The following is a 24,607-nucleotide window of genomic DNA, read 5'->3' as shown; positions in this document are numbered from 1 at the left end:
TCAACAGAAGAAGGCTTTATAGCTCCATTTGTGCAACGTCTATATTCATTTTAGTAGGGCCAAGCGAATGTGCTTTTGATAGCAGCCTTGGAAGTACAGTGGTGCCTCGCATAAGGAATTTAATTCGTTCTATGAGTCAGTTCATTTTGCGAAAAATTCATCTTGCGAATCCCATAGGAATGCATAGATTTTTTTATTATTATCTTTTTGCCCATAGGAACGCATTAATTGAATTTCAATGCATTCCTATGGGAAACCACGATTCGCTAGACAATTTTTTCACAAAACGAATTCGTCTTGCGAGGCAACCTCCGATTGCAAAACCCATTCGTCTAGCAAAAAATTCGTCTAGCAGGGCATTCGTCTAGCGAGGTACCACTATACAGTTGCTCTGCAAGTTGTCTCCTGCTATGGAGATCAGACAGACAGCATTTCTCAGGGAACTACAGGGTAGAGATGGATTGTGTACACAGCTTCAAACATCACCAGTGGAAGAGCAATCGAGTTCAGCATTGTGATGGAAGAAAAGGAGATTGCGGATGTAATTTCAGAGCCTTTGTCTTTTATCTTTGAGAATTCTTGGAGAACAGGTGAGGTCCCTACAGACTGGAGGCGGGAAAATGTTGTCCCTATTTTCAAAAAGGGGGAGAAAAGGAAGACCCAGGTAACTACCAACCGGTGAGCTTGGCATCGATACCAGGCAAGGCCCTAGAACAGATAATTCAACAGTTGGTCTGTGAGCATTTAGAGAAGGATGCTGTGATTACTAAGACCCAGCATGGGTTTATCAAAAATAAGTCATGCCAGACCAATGCGATTTCTTTTGTTTGATGGAATTACAATCTTGGTGGATCAGGGAAATGCTGTGGACATAGTGTATCTTGATTTCAGTAAGGCTTTTAACAGAGTTCCCCATGATATTCTTGCGAGGAAGCTGGTAAAATGTGGGTTGAATGAGGTAACTGTTAGGTGGATTTGTAGCTGGTTGACTGACCGAACCCAAAGAGTGCTCATTAATGGTTCCTTGTCATCCTGGAAAAATGTGACAAGTGGGTTGCCACAGGGTTCTGTCCTGGGCCAGTTGTTGTTCAACATCTTTATAAATGACTTAGATGAAGGAATTGAGGGGATGCTCATCAAATTTGCAGGTGACACCAAACTGGGAGGGGTAGCTAATGCCACAGAAGACAGAATCAGGATTAAAGAGGACCTTAACAGATTGGAGAACTGGGCACAAGCTAACAAAATGAATTTCAGTAGGGACAAATGTAAGGTTCTGCACTTAAGGTTCTGCTCTGGTCCATGGGGTCACGAAGAGTCGGACACGACTAAACGACAAAGCAAAGCACTTAAGCAGGAAGAACCAGATGCACAAATATAGGATGGGGGACACCTGGCTTACTAGCAGCAAATGTGAAAAGGATCTAGGGGTCTTGGTGGACCACAAGCTTAACATGAATCAACAGTATGATGCAGCAGCAAAACAAAACAAAACAGCTAATGCTATTCTAGGCTGCATCAACAGAAGTACAGTTGTACCTCGGGTTACAGACGCTTCAGGTTACAGACTCTGCTAACCCAGAATTGTACCTCGGGCTAAGAACTCTGCTTCAGGATGAGAACAGAAATTGTGTGGCAGTGGGGCGGCGGCGGCAGCAGCTGGAAGCCCCATTAGCTAAAGTGGTACCTCAGGTTAATTACAGTTTCAGGTTAAGAACGGACTTCCAGAATGAATTAAGTTCTTAACCCGAGGTACCACTGTATAGTGTTCAGATCATGGGATGTAACAGTACAGTGGTACCTCATGTTGCGAACGGGATCCGTTCCAGCGACCTGTTCACAACATAAAAAGGCTGCAACATGAAGCGCCGCATCTGCGCACATCATTATGATACCGCTGTTCCCTCACAGAGCCACAACTCCCAGAGTGTCTTGCCAATCAATCCCTCTTCCCAGGGAGCTCTAAGAATTGCAGCTTTTTGAGGGGGGTGGCGCCCCCCTAGCAACTCTCAGCACCCTTCGCAAACCACAACACCCAAAAAATCTTTTGAGGAAGGCAGTGCTTTAAATGTAGGGTGTGTGTCCTTTGCAGCACAATTCTGGGGTGGCGTGTTACTATAGAAGTTGTGTTACTGCTCTCTTTCTAATTGCGTCTGAGCATCTTTTGGTGTTTAGCCTGCGATTCAGATGAGAGCAGCTCTCTTCCCTGAAACATGTAGTTTTAAATGCCAGGATATAAAGAGTGTCTTCTGCTTAACTACACAGTAAGGGCCTAATTTTGAACAGGGTGTTCCAACTATTTTGAACTCTTCAGCCCGAAGCTTCCTTGTCAGTGGGCTAGGCCTAGTTATCTCCATTCCCACCCCCTCTTTTCGTTTTGCTGAATCCCAGGAGTGAACGTAGGGTTCAAGAATGGTTGGGTCCTGGCCGTGCATAAACAGCGGTTGCACACAATAGTTTTGCTTTGTATGTGTGCTTATGAGGAACCAACTGCTTTTTGCAGCCCTGAACGTCATGTGAGCGATCCGAGCTTTGCGATCAAAGAAAGCTAATCAGCGGCTGTGTGTCACTGACTTCTTAAGGATCGATGGAATTTGCTGCAGAATGTGTTTCATTTCCTTTAAAGCAAAAGGCTTCCCCCCCCCTTCATCCCTTTTTCTTTTTAACCAAATATGCAGATGGCTCTCTAATTCTGTTGCCGTCCCCCACCTCCTTTTCCCATTCTTGCAAAACACAAATTGCTCTCCACCCAAGTGTAGAAAATCTTGCCAGGAAAAGGGGTGAGCGAAGCTTCTCTTTCCCATGACCCTCACTAGAGCTGCTTCTCTTGTTGTTCCAAGGGCTCATTACTCGACATGCCTAGATAACCACTCTAATTCCATATGTGCTCTGTCTTATCCACCCTCTGCTTTCCAAAATGCTAGGCAGTAAATTTAGCCCAACCTCAGTTACATTGCTTTCCCCCTTACACTGCCACTATTTTTGTCTAACTTACTACATGCAGGATAGTATCTTAAGCAATTTCAGTGCTGATTTGTAGGAGCACCTTCTATTTACCCTTTTAATTTATTTGTTACGTTTATATCTCACCTTTCCCCCGAAGAACTCAAGGTAGTATGCACTGTCCTCCTCATTTCGGTATCACCGGTACCTTCAGAACTTCCCTGTGAGGTGGGCTAAGAGTTTATGACTTGCCCAAAACTGTGTGGCCTGGTTCAGGTGTAATGCCCTTTGTTTTATTCATAAAACTGTGAATTACCAGATGTAAGAAGAAGCATCATGACCTGCCTACACCTTCGTCCCCCTCCCTTTGTGCATGCTTTAAGTCAACATTTGTTTAAACCACAGTTTCCTGGTTCAGGTGCAATGGGAAACTGTGGTTTATAATTTCCATTAACAAACCAGAATCTTAATTCTGGTTTTGTATGCAAAGGTTCACCCACAGATTCCTAGTAATTTCAGTGGAACCTTGGTTCCCGAACTTAATCCGTTCCGGGAGTCCATTTGACTCCCAAAACGGTTTGGGAACCAAGGTGTGGCTTCCAATTGGCTGCTGGAGCTTCCTGCAGCCAATCAGAAGCCGCACTGGACGTTCAACTTTCAAAGAATGTTAAAAAACCCTGGAACAATTACTTCCGGCTTTCAATCGTTCGGGAGCTGCAACATTCAGCTCCCAAGGTGTTTGGGAGCCGAGGTTCCACTGTACAGTGGTACCTCGGTTTATGAACACAATTGGTTCCGGAAGTCTGTTCATAAACCGAAGTGTTCATAAACCGAAGCAAACTTTCCCATTGAAAGTAATGGAAAGTGGATTAATCCGTTCTAGAGGATTAAAAACACCCCCTAAAGCAGCAATTTTTTTCAGCTTTCTCAGAGCTGAGTGAGGCAAGGGGTGCTCAGGTGGCGGCGGGAGCAAGCAGCGGTGGTGGCAATGGCAATGCAGCGCTGGCAGCCCAGTCCGGGCCGGCTCCTTCGGGCCTGACCTCCGGGCCCGTCCTCTTTCTCTCTCCAGGCCTTCGCTCCGATGCCTTCGCGGAGGCCGGGGAGCGCTTCTGCGGCTGCAGCCCAGTCGCGGAAGTGCTCCCCGGCCTCTGGGAGGCATCGGAACAAAGTCCCGGCTCCGATGCCTTCTGGAGGCTGGGGCTTTGCTCCGATGCCTTTGTAGAGCCCGGGGAGCACTTCCATGGCCGCAGCCCAGTCGCGGAAGCGCTACCCAGCCTCTGGGAGGCATCGGAACGAAGGCCCGGCTTCCCCGAAGGTATCGGACACTCCAGTGTCTTCGGGGAGGTTTGGCCTTCGCTCCGATGCCTTCCGGGAGGCCGGGCCTTCGCTCCGGGCCTCCAGGAGCCATCGGAGCGAAGGCCCGGCCTCCCCAAAGGCATTGGACACTCAGTAGGCCTCGGGCACCTTGGTTTACTAACTTCCGGGTTAGGAGTGTTCGTAAACCGAAAATTCGTAAACCGAGGTGTTCGTAAACCGAGGTACCACTGTATAAGGAATGCGGAATCTGCATGCAAGAAATGTGTTCCACAAAAGCAAACTTGTTTCCGCTTTTCGCTTTCATTTTACTTTGTCAAATATGTATTAAAAAAAAACTTCTTAGGCACAAGCTTTGGCACAGAAATGTGTAAACCAGCTTTTAGAGACACGTATTCAAATGGCCCAGTTTCTCTTACCGTGTTTTTTCTGTGCATCTTACAGTAGGCGCTTTTGAGAGTTTTATAGGGAGAAGCAGGTATAGAATGGACAAACAAATCCTAATGAAAATAACAATTCCTGTCTGCGGGACATGACTTACTGCTCTGGACTGTTCCGAGGATTAATGAGGAGATGAAAAATTGCACGCTGCTGTTTTTGTGGCCAGCATCCAAAAAAACCAGCACGGCTACTTTCATGCTCTCAAGGGAGGCTCTGGGCTTGTGTTTCACAAACTTCAGCCCCTTTCTGCCTTGCATGGCAAACAACTTCTGCATCTTGAAAACGGCTGTAAAAGAAGCAAAACATGTGATGGTGGGAATGGTTTGTGGGTTTGGGTTGCCTGTTCTTCCAAAGGCCAAGAAATAAGGATAAAAATCCCACTGGGTGTGTGCAAATTCCTGGGTGTGCACTTTCACCCGTAGAGCAACTTTTTAAACCCAGAAAACACCCATGAATTTCCAGTTGCACCTGAGCTCGGCGACCATGCTCAATGCAGGCTGTAATAACTTGAGTGCTTGTGGTACCTTTTAATGCCTAGCAAATGTGTTGCTGCGCAAGCTTCTCCATCCCACAAGACAGATGTATTTGTCTATAAGGCAGCCTGGGGCTCTCATTTACGTTTGCTGCTTCAGATGAGCACAGCTGCTGTTCTTGAAGAGATCACAGTACAGTCTTTGCAGGCGTGAATATCAGTTTTTCTTACTGTGTTTTTTTTTCCTGTGGAGGCTGGTGTTTTTATGAATTGATTTGTTAGATATTTGGTCATTTTCTATGTGTTTGAACTTCTTCTTCTTCTTCTTCTTCTTCTTCTTCTTCTTCTTCTTCTTCTTCTTCTTCTTCTTCTTCTTCTTCTTCTTCTGTCGTGTCCGGCTCTTCGTGACCCCATGGACCAGAGCATGCCAGGCACTCCTGTCTCCCACTGCCTCCCGCAGTTTGGTCAGACTCAAGTTGGTAGCTTTGAAAACACTGTCCAACCATCTCGTCCTCTGTCATCCCCTTCTCCTTGTGCCCTCAATCTTTCCCAACACCAGGGCCTTTTCCAGGGAGTCTTCTCTTCTCATGAGGTGGTCAAAGTATTGGAGCCTCAGCTTCAGGATCTGTCCTTCCAGTGAGCACTCAGGGCTGATTTCCTTCAGAACGGATAAGTTTGATCTTCTTGCAGTCCATGGAACTCTGAAGATTCTCCTCCAGCACCATAATTCAAAAGCATTAATTTTTTGGTGGTCAGCCTTCTTTATGGTCCAGCTCTCACTTCCATACATCACCACAACATAGCAAAACAGGTCGAAACAGAGAAAACAGTGGACACACTAGAACAATGCTTCATATGTAGTGGGATTGCTGTGTAGTTCAGAGACTCCGGACCCAAACTTTTGATACTCTGTTATCACCTCACAAGTATTATTCCTAGACCCAGCCCTGGCGCTCCTATCCTTGGAGTGGGGTACCAACTTGAACAAACCTCTTGTGTTTATGCTTCTTGCTATAACCAGATTGTTAGCGGCCTCCCATTGGAAGCCCAGATCAACTCCTTCCCAAGAGCAGTGGCTAACGGGAGCATGACACATTGCACTATCTTTTTTTTTTATAATAAATTTTATTCAATTTTCCAATTTAACAAATTAAAATAATAATAAAAAACAATCTTTTATACAAAACATCTTATGTTTTCCTCTTACATCTTGCTCTGCCGAGCTGTGACTTCCCCCCTCCCTTCATGCGGGTATCTTGTTAACTCCGATATTTGCAGTTCCTTTTTAACTTTTTTTTTAGTCAATTCGTAGGATTTATTTCAATCCTGCAAGTGTTTTTAAAGATCTACAGTTTTTCTCCATATAGTCCACATATTTACTCCAGTCCTTTTGGAACCTCGTCTCTCCTTGGTCTCGGATCTTGCAAGTCAGTCTAGCTAATTCAGCATAGTCCATCAATTTCATCTGCCACTCATCAATTGTAGGTACTTCCTGTAATTTCCATTTTTGGGCTAACAATGTCCTAGCCGCGGTTGTCGCGTACATAAACAATACTTGATCTTATTTTCTAATCTCTCCTCCTATTATTCCCAACAAAAATGCTTCCGGTTTTTTGGGGAAAGTATATTTAAACATCTTTTTCAGTTCGTTATATAACATCTCCCAAAATCTTTTTACCTTGTCGCATGTCCACCACATATGATGAAATTCACCGTCCCTCTCTTTACATTTCCAGCATGCTTTATCACTCATTCTATACATTTTAGCTAGTTTAACTGGTGTTAAATACCATCTATACATCATCTTATATACATTTTCCTTCAAGGCAGTACATGCTGTAAATCTTAAAGTTTGATTCCATAATTTCAACCACGCGTCATATTCAATATTATGCCCAAAATCCTTTGCCCATTTAATCATTACCTCTTTTGTCAACTCGTCTTTTGTATACCATTCTAGCAACAGATCATACATTTTTGACAGAAGCTTTGTTTTGCCTTCTAGCACTTCCATCTGGAATTTGGACCTTTTGTCCTCAAAACCTATTTTCCTATCTTCTCTAAGGACATCATTTATTTGATGGTATTGTATCCATCCTGTTAAAACCCCTTTAATTTCTTCATAAGATTTCAGTCTCCAGCCTTTTTCAGTTTTTATCAAAATTTCCTCATATGTGGCTCTCCTCCCCTCCATGTTTACTTTCTTGACTGTTAATACCTCTGCTGGTGATACCCACCATGGTGTTTTAGTCTCTAACAGCATTTTATTCCTTTCCCACACCTCATACAGAGATCTTCTTATCACATGGTTTGTAAACCCTTGATGAGACTTTTTTTATCATACCATAAATATGCATGCCATCCAAATCTATTATTAAAACCTTCCAAATCTAGCAGGTCCGTATTCTTTAGAGTTATCCACTCTTTTATCCAGCACAGACAAGATGCTTCGTAATAAAGTCTCAGATCTGGTAGGGAGAATCCGCCTCTTTCTTTTCTATCTATCAAGATTTTATGTTTTATTCTAGGCTTTTTCCCCTGCCAGACAAATCTTGACAAAATCCTCTGCCATTCTTGAAATTGTCTTGTGCCTTTCACAACTGGTATGGTTTGAAATAGGAATAACGTCTTAGGTAACACATTCATCTTTATTGCTGCTATTCTTCCCAAGAATGACATTTTCATATTAGTCCATCTTTCTAGGTCTTTCTTTATTTCTCTCCATACTGGTTCGTAATTGTCACTATATAAATTAATATTCTTTGCTGTCATCCATATTCCCAGGTATTGTACTTTTTTTGCCACATCAAATCCGTATTTTAGCTGTAGCTCCTGCATTTCCTCCTTCGTCATATTCATTACCATGACCTTTGTTTTCTGTCTATTTAGCTTAAATCCTGCAAGTTGGCCAAATTTCTCAATTTCTTCTATAGCTTCTGCAACACTTTCCTTAGGGTTTTCTACTGTTAAAACTAAATCATCTGCGAAGGCTTTCACTTTGAATTGTTTTGCACCGACTTTAATTCCTCTAATAGAAGAAAGATCTCTTAGTCTGTTCAACAATACTTCCAGGACCATAATGAATAATAGAGGGGATAAAGGACAACCCTGTCTAGTTCCCTTTGTGATGTCAAAATATTCTGTCAATGTATTATTAATTATCAGTCTTGCCTTTTGTTCTGAATATATTGCCTCGATCCCATTCAGAAATAAATCTTTCCCAACCATCGATTCCAAGTTTCTCTTCATAAACTGCCAAGATATATTGTCGAAGGCTTTCTCTGCATCCACAAACATCAAGACTGCTGGTTTATCTATCATGTTTTCCAGATATTCTATTACATCTATTATATGTCTTACATTGTCCTTTAGCTGTCTACCAGGAAGAAAACCAGCTTGGTCTTTATGTATCATTTCCTTCAATACTTCTTTCAGCCTCTTAGACATTATATCTGCAAATAATTTATAGTCGTTGTTCAATTATTGGACACATTGCACTATCAGGACACCTGTCCCATAAACGGATAGTCCTTAATGGTTCATTAAAACCAGATTTTCCTCCAATTCTTTTATTTTATGATGGTCTGGTCTGGGGAGAGTTCTGAGGGCAAAATACAGTGGTACTTCTGGATATGCACACCTCTGGATGAGAACGCGGCAAACCCGGAAGTGTTTTTCTGGGTTTCGCCATGTGCGCATGTGCTGAAGCACTCCACCGTGCCGTGCACATGCGCAGAACAGGCACCTCCGGTTGCAAATTCCTCGGGATCTGACCAGAGCACCAGAACGGATCCTGTATGCAACCGGAGGTACCACTGTAGATTCCCTTAGATTCCCCACCTCTTTTTGAAAGACGCTAAATACACAGTTGCTTGGGCATGCGAAGGAGCTTACAGAAGCCTGTTTGGTTATGATGATATAATCCATTCTCTGTTATTTTCTTTAAAGATCCATCTGGGAATGCAATAGCCTCACCTAACAAGGAAGGCTGGTTGCAGCAGCCATGTTTCATTCTAAAATATATGTACGATTGCAAGCTGCTTCTGTCTAGTGAGTTGAGTTTGCAGTTCATTGGGGAGCAGCAAACTGTGAATGGCGCCATGTATTTGGAAAGGGTAGGTCTGAAACACCTCGGAGTTCCGGTTTGCCTAGGCTGGAAGCGTTCCCTCATGGCAATAGTCTATAGAAATCCAAAGGTCAAGCAAGTCCACCGTTGATTAGTGTACCATAAACTGAAGTCCCAAGAAGGAAAAGGAGTGAGGAAAGCAGATGAACAAGTAAGGATAAGCGCCACCGATTTGAGTGAAAGAGCTGAAGTCACACTTCTTGACGGTTTTGCAGTCATAGAATCATAGAGTTGGAAGAGACCACAAAGGCCATCCAGTCCAACCCCCTGCCAAGCAGGAAACACCATCAAAGCATTCCTGACAGATGGCTGTCAAGCATCCGCTTAAAGACCTCCAAAGAAGGAGACTCCACCACACTCCTTGGAAGCAAATTCCACTGCCGAACAGCTCTTACTGTCAGGAAGTTCTTCCTAATGTTTAGGTGGAATCTTCTTTCTTGAAGTTTGAATCCATTGCTCCGTGTCCGCTTCTCTGGAGCAGCAGAAAACAATCTTTCTCCCTCCTCTGTATGACATCCTTTTATATATTTGAACATGGCTATTATATCACCCCTAAACCTTCTCTTCTCCAGGCTAAACATACCCAGCTCCCCAAGCCGTTCCTCATAAGGCATTGTTTCCAGGCCTTTGACCATTTTAGTTGCCCTCTTTTGGACACGTTCCAGCTTGTCAGTATCCTCCTTGAACTGTGGTGCCCAGAACTGGGCACAGTACTCCAGGTGAGGTCTGACCAGAGCAGAATACAGTGGTACTATTACTTCCCTTGATCTAGATGTTATACTCCTATTGATGCAGCCCAGAATTGCATTGGCTTTTTTAGCTGCTGCATCACACTGCTGACTCATGTCAAGTTTGTGGTCTACCAAGACTCCTAGATCCTTTTCACATGTACTGCTCTCAAGCCAGGTGTCACCCATCCTGTTTTTGTGCCTTTCATTTTTTTTTGCCCAAGTGTAGTACCTTACATTTCTCCTTGTTAAAATCTTGTTTGCTTTGGCCCAGTTGTCTAATCTGTTAAGGTCATTTTGAAGTGTGATCCTGTCCTCTGGGGTGTTAGCCACCCCTCCCAATTTGGTGTCGTCTGCAAACTTGCTCAGGATGCCCTCAAGCCCATCATCCAAGTCATTGATAAAGATGTTGAATAAGACTGGGCCCAAGACAGAACCCTGTGGCACCCCACTAGTCACCACTCTCCAGGATGAGGAGAAGCCATTGATGAGCACCCTTTGGGTTCAGTCAAAGTAAAAGAAAAGGCTTGCATGCCGAAGGCCCGACCTAGCGCTGTCACGTGGGTCAGTCTCAAGGTACCTTGGCCAAAAAATGTTGAGCGTTTGCTCAAGGGCAGGTCAAGCAGCTGTCAAGTGCCTCTTGGCAGTTAATTGCTTCAATTGCTTCATAGAGTTAAAGTCCTGCTCAATTCTGGGCTGTGGATGAAAGGGTGCCATTAGCAATCTTGGACTTGATCCTTAGAGTCGGGTTCGTTTAAGGGAAATCATGTGAGCTGGCCCTACAGAGCACCGCCCAGCAAGGGCTGAGTCGTACATGCGTGTGCAATGCTCTCTGACATGCAGCTGAATCCGTAAAATGCCTCCATTGAAGTGTTGGGCACGTTTGGACGTTACTCTGAACTAGACTCTAGACCAGGCATCCCCAAACTCGACCCTCCAGATGTTTTGGGACTACAGTTCCCATCTTTCCTGACCACTGGTCCTGTTAGCTAGAGATGATGGGAGTTGTAGTCCCAAAACATCTGGAGGGCCGAGTTTGGGGGTGCCTGCTCTAGACTCTCCTCAAGGTCACATCCTTCCCTGGCCCTTGCTTCTTGGCTGTTTTTGCATGGCTGGAATATGGTCTTGAACTCTGAAAAGGCCTCTTGCATTCCTGATGGAGGACGAGGAGGCACACATGGGTAGAAACTAGCTTACTACCGGTATGCAAAGATAAAATTTACATTCATTGCCGCATCCATTTCTCCCTATGACACCACCCACCGCTGGAAGGTGGCTAAGAAAGGAACGCAACCCCTGACCCAAAAAAGGTCCAGCACTCTTGGTGCTAAACCATAGTTTCTAATGAACTTGTTTGAAACACACCATAGTTCATATTACAGTGGCACCTCAGTTTAAGGACAGTCCGGTTTAAGAACGATTTGGTTTACAAACTCCGCAAAACCGGAAATAGTGCCTTGGTTTGAGAACTTTACCTTGGTCTAAGAACGGAAGCCGAACGGTGGAAGGGCACTGGCAGCGTGAGGCCTCATGAGGGAAAGTGTGCCTCGGTTTAAGAACGGTTTTGGTTTAAGAACGGACTTCCGGAATGGATTAAGTTCGTAAACCGAGGTACCACTGTATGTTGTACTCGTGTGTCAGTTGGAGCGAGTTGATATGACAGACTGCAGTGAAGTAACAAGTAGTTTACGGGTAGCTTGACACTGCTGCTTTAATTATGGGTTGATTGAAATCATGGTTCAGTGTAGGGGTAGTCAATATGATGTGCCACAGATGGAAGTCCCATCCGCTCCAGCTCTAGCCATGATGGTGATGATGGGACTTCTATTCCAGCAACATCTGGAAGTCACCACATGGGCTACCTCTGATTTTAGCACGGCGTAAAAACCGGGCGTTTTGGGCTGATGCCTGTGCATGGGATGAAAAATCTGTCTACAGTGGCATGATAGAGGTCTGATGCGACATGCCATCCTTTGGCATCGCTGTTGCTGAGTGGTGGCTGTGCATGTAAAACATTTCACCAGAGAGGCTGCCATGCCAGAGGAATCCTCTCGGGAAAGTAGTGGCATGTTGCCGTCAAAGCTCAGAAGCATATTTTCCAACATGCTTCTTGCTCAGAATATGCCTTTATATGCCTTTATATGAACTCATTTACTGAAGCAAAGTTCAGGGTGTGCGTCCTCTCTGCCTATGCGCACACAGAGCCTGAGTCATAGCCTCTGTCAGTGGCTGTTTACGACGAAGATGACAGATTCCCTTATTTAATTGGAAAATGTGATTTGTAAACCACTTGCTCAAAACTGCTAATCTCCAAGCGGTGTACAGATTTGGTAGTATATCTTCTTCTTCTTCTTCTTCTTCTTCTTCTTCTTCTTCTTCTTCTTCTTCTTCTTCTCTTCTTCTCTTCTTCTTCTTCTTCTTCTTCTTCTTCTTCTTCTTCTTCTTCTTCTTCTTCTTCTTCTTCTTCTTCTGCGATCACTCAGAGCCGAGTAAGATTGTCTTCCATAAACACAGTTTTAACAATGGGTCCGTAAGTGACTGTGGAGGCCAATTCTGGATCCACACATCCTTCCACAGTGGGGACATTGGTTTCCGGGTGGGACTTGATCACGGTGTGGATTTGCCAAGCGTGCCTTCCTCTTAGCACGTTTCTCCTTTGCGTCCTGAGATCGAGTTTCTCCAAAGCCCATGACACCTTTGGTAAAGGCTGGTCTCCAACTGGAGCACTCGCAGGCCAGTGTTCCCCAGTTGTCAGTTTTTATACTACATTTTTAAAGATTTGCCTTGAGACAGTCTTTAAACCTCTTTTGTTGACCACCAGCATTACGCTTTCCATTTTTAAGTTCGGAATAGAGAAGTTGCTTTGGAAGACGATCATCAGGCATCCGCACAACATGACCAGTCCAACAAAGTTGATGTTGAAGAATCATCGCTTCAACACTGGTGATCTTTGCTTCTTCCAGTACACTGATATTAGTTCGCCTGTCTTCCCACGTGATGTGTAAGAATTTTCGGAGACACCGTTGATGGAATCTTTATATAAAATGTGACTGAATTAGACCTTTTCAGACTCCATCTGTCTTTCCTGTCGGCAGGCAGTTTCAGCTGGCGCGATGTATTGCTGGTCTAAAACTGATACAGTGATCTAAACTCCATACCAGTTTTGGACAATTTACCAATATATTGCCCAGTTCTAGTCATGAGCAAACTAGATCTGCATCTGGTCCAGAACATGGTGGCCAGGCTATCAAGAATGACCATATATTGGGAGCATGTGACTCCCCTATCAAATTGGACCAAACTGGAAAAGAAAATGAAAGGCAAATGTGATCGTAAAAACCCTTCGTACAGTATGGGGCCTGGATAGCTGAAGGACCGTGTTCTCTTCCTATAAACATCTACCGATCTACTAAGAACTTTGGGACACAAGAATAGGGGCGATGCCAGTATCCCAGAAATATTCCTAGTTGGGAACAGGTAGGTGACTTCTTCAAGGCTCTTTAAGGCCTTCTTCTGAGTGGTTAGAATTTTTTTTTCCAGGGAAGCTTTTGGGTCGTGAATGGTTGCCCCCTCACAGGATTTTAACTTACCAGACAGCTGTGATGCGATATTTTTAATGACTATTGTACTTTTAAATCCTTTTATTCTTTTTTTTTGCACTACTGATATATGTGTGTGTTTCAGGATTTCTTCAATATACGTACTGTTCATTGTCTTGAGCTCTAGCTGAAATCTAAAACTCCATAGCTAAAGTCCGATTCGCCACATCAAAGAACTTTGGAAATCTTGACTCCTTTGCCTTGCACCAACTATACATTTCAAAATCTTACGGTTACCACTATGTGTCTATTTTTAGTGTGGTAGGCCACTGGAGACTGAAAATGCTTTAAAAAAGAAGTAGTAGTAGTATGCAAAGCTTTTGTGGACCGGCAAATTTCTGTTTGGTTTGTTTGCAGTGGAGGAAAGTTGAAATCATGACAGCAGTAAGCCAGATCTTAGTGTGCAAGAGCCAGTAATAATAATAATAATAATAATAATAATAATAATAATAATAATAATAATTTATTATTTATACCCTGCCCATCTGGCTGGGTTTCCCCAGCCACTCTGGGCGGCTTCCAAAAGAAAAATGAAATAAAAAAATCTATTAAACATTAAAAGCCTCCCTAAACAGGGCTGCCTTCAGATGTCTTCTAAAAATTTGGTAGCTGTTTTTCTCTTTGACATCTGATGGGAGGGCGTTCCACAGGGCGGGCACCACCACTGAGAAGGCCCTCTGCCTGGTTCCCTGCAACTTGGCTGCTCGCAACGAGGAAACCGCCAGAAGGCCCTCAGTGCTGGACCTCAGTGTCCGGGCAGAACGATGGGGGTGTTCAGGTATACTGGACCGAGGCCGTTTAGGGCTTTAAAGGTCAGCACCAACAATTTGAATTGTGCTCGGAAACGTACTGGGAGCCAATGTAGATCTTTCAAAAACTGGTGTTATGTGGTCTCGGCAGCCGCTCCCAGTCCCCAGTCTAGCTGCCGCATTCTGGATTAGTTGTAGTTTCCGGGTCACCTTCAAAGGTAGCAATGTACATAGTGAAAAATGGAAAATGTTAAATCAGCCTTTGCCAACCTGGTGCTCTCACAGATGCTGTGGACTACAACTCCCATTTGTGCCAGCCCAGCCATTGTAGTCCAAAACATCTGGAGAAGACTAGGTTGGTGGAAGGCCGAGTTTGATGATCCACAGGTTGTATTTCAGGTCCTGAAAGAGCGAGAGTGGGGCAGTAGAGGATCACTTTTTCACCTTTCTTTTGTTGAACGACTTCAAATGTACGGAAGAAGAGGAATAGTGGGACTCCTGTTTATAAACCTTCCTGCCTCCTGCCTCCAGTCCACTTCTTTATATTAGGAGCAGTTCTGGCTTGCATCCCTAACTTTGAAGAGAGAAGTCAACCCCCAAACGGCATAACATGGCTCATTATTATTCTGTTGCTTGCAAGCTGACACACGACGGAAATGCAAAGCATTGAGCAGATATGTGAGAGAGCATTCACTGACGAGGACAAAAAATGCTCTGTCGAAAAGGCCTTTTTGCCTTTGCATTTTTGGGCAGGATGTGCTCTGCTCTGCGACAGCGTGGGTTTTCCCCTTTGACTGGCTGACGTCTCTCGCAAACAACCAGCAAACAGTCACTGTCTTTATCAGGGTAGCAGAGGGGTTTTGAGGAGGCTGCTTTTGTCTCGTTTTCGCTGCCAGAGACCCTGTTTTATTCTGACCCGTGAAAGGCATTATTACAGGTGGGAAGCCATAAGAGTTGTGTTTGAGAGAGTGGGGGGGGGGGAATGACACATTATGTGGGGTGATGAACTACCTTGGCTGACTGCAAGCCTCAGGTTTCCTGCCCTGCATGAAAATATAGCCTCTTTCCGATTCATCATAAGGGATTTCAGAGTGGTGATAGAAAAGTGTCCCCATCCTTTTGAAGCAAAAGATAGATAGATAGATAGATAGATAGATAGATAGATAGATAGATAGATAGAACAGTGGTACCTCGGTTTAAGTACTCAATTGGTTCCGGAAGTCTGTACTTAACCTGAAGCGAACTTTCCCATTGAAAGTAATGGAAAGTGGATTAATCCGTTCCAGACGGGTCCGCGGAGTACTTAAACTGAAAGTACTCAAACCGAAGCGTACTTAAACCGAGGTATGACTGTAGAGTTACCTTTGTAGAAATGTTCAAGCTTGCCAGCTCAGGCACTGGTTTTTGCTGAGGGGGCAAGCTGGACCATAGACCTGCCTTCTGCAAACTGATGTCCTCCTAGTTTTGGACTATAACTCACACCTGGCCACAGGAAAAAGGCTTTGCACAGAGAGGCTGCTGCTGGCTGCATAGTTTCTGTCTCTGCACTGTTAAAGGACTGTTGGTCTAAGCCAGTGGGTTTTGTAAAAAAAAAGTTTACAGAGTCCCTCCTGCCCAGCTCTTTCTCTCCCTGATTTATTGTTGTTTCTGTCTTGCCTGCACCATATATGTAATGCATTCTAACCGTACCCCTTTGAACAATCATGGCTTCCATCATGGGTGTAGGCAGGGGGGGGGCAGGAAGGGGCAATTGCCCCCCCCCCGAAGCAAAAGGCTGAGGGGCACAGGCGCGGCAGCCCCAGGCTCCCACTCCCGGCGCAAAGCTCCAGAGGCGCACGGGGAACGTAAGTGAAGTAGCGCTAAGCAGGAGTGGGGAGCGTAAGCGGAGGAGGCAGCCACAGGCTCGCGTTCCCCACGCGCCTCTGGAGCTTCGCGCCGGGAGCGGGAGCCTGGGGCCGCCTCCTCGGAAGACCGGGGAGGCGCAGGCAACGTAGCCCCGCCCACACTCCCACTGTGGCTCTCCCCTCCTGCCCCTTGCCCCCACCCCTTGCCCCCCCTAATTTTTATCCTGGGTACGCCCCTGGCTTCCATCAAAGAATCTTGGGCGCTGTAGTTTGTTAAGGGTGCTAAAAGAGTTGTTAGGGGGCCTCTATGCCCCCCACAGAACTACAAGTCCCAGAGAGTTTCCTGGGAAGAGGGATCGCTAAAGCACTCAGGGGAATAGGACTCTCCAAATAACCCTCAGCACCCTTTTTTAAAAAAACTACAGTTCCCAGGATTCTTTGGGGGGGGCAGGGACTGCTAAAGTGGTATAATAGTACTTTAAATGTCTTGCATTGGCTGCTAATGTGTTGCAGCATGCAGTTCTTACTTCACTGCTACTACTTTAAAATATTTTTATGCACATTTGTTTTTTCCCCTCTAGCAGTTGAGAGGAATGGGGTGTTTGTGAAAAGGAGGTTTAAAATCAGGGTTGTAAAGGGGGAGGCTACCAGAGGTGAAACAGAATAGGATGGTTGGCAGTAAAGACTTCAAAGCCCCCTTATCTGTTCCTCTAATCCAGGCACCCCCAGACTCGGCCCTCCAGATGTTTTGGGACTACAGTTCCCATCATCCCTGACCACTGGTCCTGTTAGCTAGGGATGATGGGAGTTGTGGTCCAAAAAAACATCTGGAGGGCTGAGTTTGCCTATGTATGCCTGCTCTAATCGTTGGGCCCCATTGGATATGCCCGGTAATATTAACTTACAAAATACTTCTTTATTCATATTTTAAAGCCATTTTAATTCTTCTAGGCTTCGCTGAGCATAATCGCTTTACCAGCTGGCGTGTTTACAATCTTAGCTGTGGAAAAAGAAAAGCGGGGGGTGAAAAAAGGGAGATGTCCCACGGTGGCATGAAACCCAGCCAGACGGGTGGGGTATAAATAAATGGTTATGATTATGATTATAATTATTAGAGAGGGGGGAGATCCTGAGATTCAAAGCACAAACACCTCATACTAGTTAGCAGTCTTGTCCTCCTTTATTTATAAAGTACACACCCCCACTCTCTTCTATACTGTGAAAATGTACCAGAACAACGGCTAAGTGGAGAACTCAAATGTTTTGTACAATACAACTGCCGAAGCTGCAAACTGAAGGGAAGGGGGTCTTCTCCCTTGCCCCTCAGATTATTTTCCTGCCAAAGAATCACCGCCTCGCGTTGTTTCCTGTTGCCTCTTTTTAAAAAAGCTATTTCTCTTGCTTTGTTTTTAGTTCGTTTTTTATTAGACAGCTTGAGTACCGCATGAAAGAAAAGCAGGGCGGATGAATAAACCTGCAAGCAGTCTTGTATGTGGTATTGCTCAGGAATGATAACACCACTCTCCAAACTTGGTGAAGCTTTGAAAAGTTCAGACTGCCATTTCGATTCATCCAGTTCTATCAAAGTTGTGAAATTGGAAGGGACCACGAGGGTCATCTAGTCCAGCCCCCTGCAATGCAGGAATCCTTTGCCCAATGTGGGGCTCGAACCCACAACCCTGAGGCAGAGAGTCCTATGCTCTACCATCTGAGCTGATGTGGGAAAGCGATTCTCCGAAAGCAGGATGTTCTAAAAAACCACTGCTTTAAAAGCGATCGTTACCGAGGGATGTGTTTTCTCCTAGTGCCTTCATCTCGCTCAGTATTTTGCGTAACAAATGGGTTTGGTGTTTTACAACCCTAATAACATTTCCTTTTATAAAAACCCTCCCTATGCCATATGTTTCTGACTCGACACATCAAGCTGTCTGTGGGTTGACGCATAACCCCCAAAGCAGAGGGTGTTTCCATGCAATTGCTGGTTATAATGCTTGGGCTTTTATAGGAGACGCACACAGCATTAGATCGCTTAATTCCATAAAATTTATATGCCGTTCAATTGTAGGAAAAATCCCTCAGTGCAGTTTAGTAGTGGTTTAATGTAGTAGATTGTATTCAGAATGGTCACAGGACCAGTGGTGGGTTGTTGTTTAGTAGTGGTTTAATGTAGTAGATTGTATTCAGAATGGTCACAGGACCAGTGGGTTGTTGTTGTTGTTGTTGTTGTTGTTGTTGTTGTTGTTGTTGTTGTTGTTGTTTTCTGTGTGTGTAGGGCCTTTTCAGATGTACTGTTTGTCGGACTATAGCTGCTGTTTTCTTTCCAGGTTTTCCTGCATGCTTCCACATAGAAACCTAGAGTTGTAGAGTTGGAAGGGACACAGAGGGTCATCTAGTCCAGCCCCCCTTCAATGTAGGAATCTTAGCTGAAGCATCTATGACAGATAGCTATCCGACCTCTGCTTGAAGACGAATATTGCAGACATGAAAACACTTTCTCTTTTCTCACAATTGCAAAAGATTCAGAATAGTTCTGAGTCTTTATATTTATTGTGTGTGCAAGGAAATTTGTGTCGTTTCCCACATTCTGTGTGGCATTTTGGGTATATATTTTGAGCAACTGTCATTTCATGAGCCATTTTTGGCAGGATGATTATTATTATTATTATTATTATTATTTCTTTATTAAATTTGTGTACCGTCCTTCATCCGAAGACCTCAGGGCAGTTCACAGCATAAAAGTACAAAAGTTATCCCTAGCTCAGACCAAAACAGTTAAATCAAGAAGTTCATGATATCTATTCTCCTCCATGAATAGGGTGAAAATCTGGAGTGTGACTACAACCACAGTTCTCAATCGAAACACATCCTGTCCTTAGTGTGGATGGGGAAAAGTGTGATATCTTTCCCCAAAATGGTGACATTTGACCAGTAGGGAGAACAGTCCAGTCCACTTTGCTTCCAAAACCATTGAAACAAACAGCAGCTGTAGTGCTACATCTGAAATTGGGATAAATTTAAATGTGAATCTTAAGAAGCATGATCTGTAGATGTATTTATAACTCATTATGAAGGGGCACTTGGGGGATATAAACCAGAACTTCAACTTCCAGACATCCAGTTTAAAAACACACCCACACACCCCTGCAACAACTGTGTTTCGTGGATTGGATGTTTGGCCTGTCAGCCCGCTATTTAGTTGCTGAATTTTGGAACAGGGTGCAGCCATTCCCAGACTATACATAGCAGTGCTATTAAACCACTTGTTCTGTTCTGTTTAATGAGGTCATTTCATCTTGCACCCATGGCTAGTTCCCCTCTGCAACTGCTTCTTGCTGGGTGCGGCCCGTCATTTATTGTGTGATGCAGCAGCTAAAAAAGCCAATGCAATTCTGGGCTGCATCAATAGGAGTATAGCATCTAGATCAAGGGAAGTAATAGTACCACTGTGTTCTGCTCTGGTCAGACCTCACCTGGAGTACTGTGTCCAGTTCTGGGCACCACAGTTCAAGAAGGATACTGACAAGCTGGAACGTGTCCAGAGGAGGACAACCAAAATGGTCAAAGGCCTGGAAACGATGCCTTATGAGGAACGGCTTATGGAGCTGGGTATGTTTAGCCTGGAGAAGAGAAGGTTAAGGGGTGATATGATAGCCATGTTCAAATATATAAAAGGATGTCATATAGAGGAGGGTGAAAGGTTGTTTTCTGCTGCTCCAGAGAAGCGGACACGGAGCAATGGATTCAAACTACAAGAAAGAAGATTCCACCTAAACATTAGGAAGAACTTCCTGACAGTAAGAGCTGTTCGACAGTGAAATTTGCTGCCAAGAAGTGTGGTGGAGTCTCCTTCTTTGGAGGTCTTTAAGCAGAGCCTTGACAGCCATATGTCAAGAATGCGTTGATGGTGTTTCCTGCTTGGCAGGGGGTTGGACTGGATGGCCCTTGTGGTCTCTTCCAACTCTATGATTCTATGATTTCTCCCCCCCCCTCCACCCGCGGTGACAAGTGCCTGCTCACCCCCTCTGATAAACTCAGAAGCAACAAAAAAGGGGGACATTTCCATTGAGCTGTAAAGAGTGAATGTCCATTTCACTGAAGTGCTTCAGACTTTACAAATATTGCAGTGGCGTTTCTGTTTAGCCTGACCTCTCCTGTGGAGGCCAAAGCTTAAAATCTTCATGTGCATTTATTTACTTAAGATATTTCTAGCCTCCTCTCTTTGTTACGAAAAGGAATCCCAGAGCAGGTTACAAATGCAATGATAAAGCTATCAGATAATGAAACCATAAAACGCGTGTAGAAGTTACAACTGATAATCCTAACCACAAACTTGAGAGACACACTCGCCCCAAGACCTGAGTAAATAAGGAGGTCTATCTGGTGTGGAAAAGTCTTTTTAGACTTGGCACCAACCATATTAGGAAAGTAGGAGAGCTGAAAATAATTCCAATATATTTCACACCTGGCAACCCATGAACCCTTTGGTTTCAGATAGTACATGGGAAGAATTGTCTAAAACGCCCAGCGCAGAAATTTTCATGGCTCTCCAGCACTATGGTGGCTCATTTACCAGAAGTAATGTATTTTGCATTAATTACTGAAGGGTATACTGTCGTACCTTGGAAGTTGAACGGAATCCATTCCGGAAGTCCGTTCGACTTCCAAAACGTTCGGAAACCAAGGCACGGCTTCCAATTTGCTGCAGGAAGCTGGGCGGCTTCCAGGAAAACATTAAAATACAATAATTCATCAAATATTAAAAGCTTCCCTAAACAAGGCTGCCTTCAGATGTTTTCTAAAAGTCAGAGAGTTGTTTATTTCTTTGACATCTGGTGGGAGGGCTTTCCACAGGCCACTGCTGAGAAGGCCCTCTGCCTGGGTTCCCTGTAACTTGGCTTCTTGCAATGAGGGAACTGCCAGAAGGCCCTTGGCGCTGGATCTCAGGTTGAACGATAGGGGTGGAGACGCTCCTTCGGGTATATAGGACCGAGGCCGTTTAGGGCTTTAAAGGTCAGCACCAACACTTTGAATTGTGCTCGGAAACATACTGGGAGCCAATGTAGGTCTTTCAGGAATGGTGTTATGTGGTCCCGGCGGCCGCTCCCTGTCACCAGTCTAGCTGCCGCATTCTGGATTAGTTGTAGTTTCCAGGTCACCTTCAAAGGTAGCCCCACATAGAGCGCATTGCAGTAGTCCAAGCTGGAGATGGTGCTGGAGGAGATTCTTGAGAGTTCCGTGGACTGCAAGAAGATCAAACCTATCCATTCTGAAGGAAATCAGCCCCGAGTGCTCACTGGAATGACAAATCCTGAAGCTGAGGCTCCAATACTTTGGCCACCTCATGAGAAGAGAAGACTCCCTGGAAAAAACCCTGATGTTGGGAAAGATGAGGGCACAAGGAGAAGGGGACGACAGAGGACGAGATGGTTGGACAGTGTTCTTGAAGCTACGAACATGAGTCTGACCAAACTGTGGGAGGCAGTGGAAGACAGAAGTGTCTGGTGTGCTCTGGTCCACGGGGTCACGAAGAGTCAGACACGACAAGGCAGGGGAAGGCAGAAGTGCCTGGTGTGCTCTGGTCCATGGGGTCACGAAGAGTCGGACATGACTAAACGACTAAACAACAACAAACAACAAAGCGGGAGATAACCAGAGCATGCACCACTCTGGCAAGACAGTCTGCAGGCAGGTAGGGTCTCTCAGATGGAACTGGTAGACAGCTGCCCTGCACACAGAATTGACCTGCACCTCCATGGATTGCTGTGAGTCCAAAATGACTCCCAGGCTGCGCACCTGGTCCTTCAGGGGCACAGTTACCCCATTGAGGACCGCGGAGTCCTCCATCCCCCCCCGGCCCCCTGTTCCCTCAAAACAGTACTCCTGTCTTGTCAGGATTCAACCTCAATCTGTTAGCCGCCATCCATCCTCCAAATTGTACCTGTTTCCTATCTATCTGTGGTGTGTGTGTGTGTTTTCTGTTTTTATTTTCTTAAATGTTTACATCAAACAAGGTTATAATGTGATCCTGCATTATCCTTCTTGTCTGCCCTGAGTGTCTTCAGATGCATCCTATAATTGGATTTGCAGTCTTTAGATCTGCATTGGAGTGGTCCGTAGTAATTTTAGTGCCATGCATTCCAATCCTTTTCCTAGCCTATAAAGTATCAGATTCACCGGATGCATTTTATTTTCAGCCAGTTTGGCAACACCTTGAATCATGTAATCAAGTATACCAGGATACAGGAGAGAGAGAGAGAGAGTGTGTGTCTGTGTGTGATCCAAATATGTATTTCTCCGCAGTGTACGCTCTGATCATTTTCAATCTTTTTCTTTTACAGATCTATCCATAGCAGTACAAAAGTTTTCCCAGTCGCTTCAAGATTTTCAGTTTGAGTGCATTGGAGATGCTGAGACGGATGATGAAATTAGTATTGGTGAGTGTTCTGCACCGCTTCTGCTCTCCTTACTAAGATTTCAATCCGATGCAAAGTAGAACTTGTTAGATTTACAATACCAGTCTTCTCTTGGCACTTCTGTTCAGAAGCCAGGCATAGGCAGAATGATGGGTTTTCAGTCTGTGGGGAGATCGCAACAAAGAACACAGCGGGAGACAGAATGTGGATCCGGAAGGTCGCCCAGAATGAAAGCAGGCGCCCCCTTTTATTGAAAATTTTAAGAACTGTCAATGTTTAACCAGAGGTGCATCCTTCATCCAATGACAATTGGTCAAGCCCCAAAGAGGTGGTGTTCTTGCATAGGTCACATCCTGCCAACACCCCAAAAACCCACCATAAGGGAAGTCCCTGTTTCTCACGTTCACCATGATCATGCTTTTGTCACCTGCCCACTCCTCAAACATCCCCCTCCTCTCTAACTCGTGATCCTTGGGTTTTTTCCACCACTCTGCCATTTTCTCATTGTCTTTCTCCTCACCTGGGTCTGACCCTTCAGGTTTGGACTAGCCTCCCCTGTTCTAACCTGCTCTAACCGGTTCCACCAGGATCCTCCCAACTCTGGCCAGTCCAGTAGTGACCTGCTGCCCTCTAATGTCCTCCTGACCCAACTTGTGGATGCGTGTTTGTGCATACTGACGTACAGGAAGGTTTGCCAGCACTGTACGTTGTGTTTGATAGCTGAGGGTTTTTATAGCTAGTTTTTATCTGATGCGGTTTGCCGGCATCAATCTAAAATCACTGCTACATCAGTCTTCCTAATGCAAAATATTATAATTGCAACATTGCAAGATTGCATAGGTTGTGCGAGACAATAATTATAATGATTCTCATTGGAATACTTTTAGGATTGGATCTCGGCTGGGAGAGCCAGCTACAGAGTTTGACTGTCCTATCTAGCATGGGTGCCACCTGCTCTCCTTTCTGCCCTCTGTATAAATATGCCATCTCTACATGCATTGCAGTTTTGAACTTGCTTCAAATTGATAGCGTCATGCTATGTTTCTCCCATTCTTGGCTAATATCAACAATCACTTAATCCTTTTTATAGCTCCTATTCTGCTTCACTGTTTCTAAATCAGTTGGACAATGTATGCAGGAGCTGTGTAATGTGCTCTTTCATATGAACAGGATCACCCACTGTTCAAATTTCAGATCACCAGTTTTTTTTTATGCTGTGGATTTGTGCGAGTTCAAGCTTTTCCAAGGCTGCAGTGGCGTAAGATTCATGGCTCTCATCCTGTTAGCTTGACTTTTAATCAATGAGATATTGAAATGTAGCCTGAAACTGTTTGGGGTTTTAAAAATAACTGTTTACATGTGGTTAATCAGAGAGAGAGAGAGAGAGAGAGAGAGAGAGATGCTACAGCTGAAGAAAGGCCGATCATTTTGACCATCTATGGGGAGAGATGGCTAGAGAGAGATGGCAGAATGTGAAGAAATGAAAACCATGTAAAAATCCATATATTTTTAGCAGTTATCTGTGTTATCTGTGGGGTGGTATGATATGTCCATATTAATCCTTCCTAGATGGACATTAGATTGAAAATGCAATACATCATTCCCCCTATTGCTAATGACTGCAATTCCTTCATCTTCCAAAATGACACTTGCAATCTTTCAGCCGCAGATGATAGATGCATTATCATGAAGTGAGCTTTCATCTCTGAAACTGGATAAGAACTATAAATTGGCAGGGAATGGGTGACATTTGGATCAATTCCATGTCAAGTGCCTGGTGGGTTTTTAAAAAAATAAAAATTCAATGGAACTAAAATGAGAGTGTGTTCACTTAGACTGTGCTACGAAGTTCAGGTCTTGTTTTTGGGACTCCCATAGACATCTGGGTGGCCACTGGGAACAGGATTAGTAGTAGTAGTAGCAGTAGTAGTACCGGTAGTAGTAGTTATTGTTGTTATTTTATATGTTGCCCATCTGA

At 44.5% G+C, this 24,607-nt stretch overlaps 1 protein-coding gene across 1 annotated transcript in view; it reads left to right on the top strand.

Annotated features, from left to right (window-relative positions):
• Positions 1–24,607, top strand: part of ARHGAP42 (Rho GTPase activating protein 42) — a 157,983-nt gene that overhangs the window by 16,983 nt on the left and 116,393 nt on the right. The window contains exon 2 of the mRNA XM_035116468.3: positions 22,555–22,650. Coding sequence (XP_034972359.1) covers positions 22,555–22,650 — 96 coding nt within the window. The remainder of the gene's footprint in view (positions 1–22,554; positions 22,651–24,607) is intronic.

Source organism: Zootoca vivipara, chromosome 4 (assembly GCF_965207765.1).
Source record: "Zootoca vivipara chromosome 4, rZooViv2.hap1.1, whole genome shotgun sequence".
Lineage (NCBI taxonomy): Eukaryota > Metazoa > Chordata > Lepidosauria > Squamata > Lacertidae > Zootoca > Zootoca vivipara.
The sequence above is the reverse complement of the archived record's forward strand: the minus strand, read 5'-3'. Positions and strand labels throughout refer to the sequence as shown.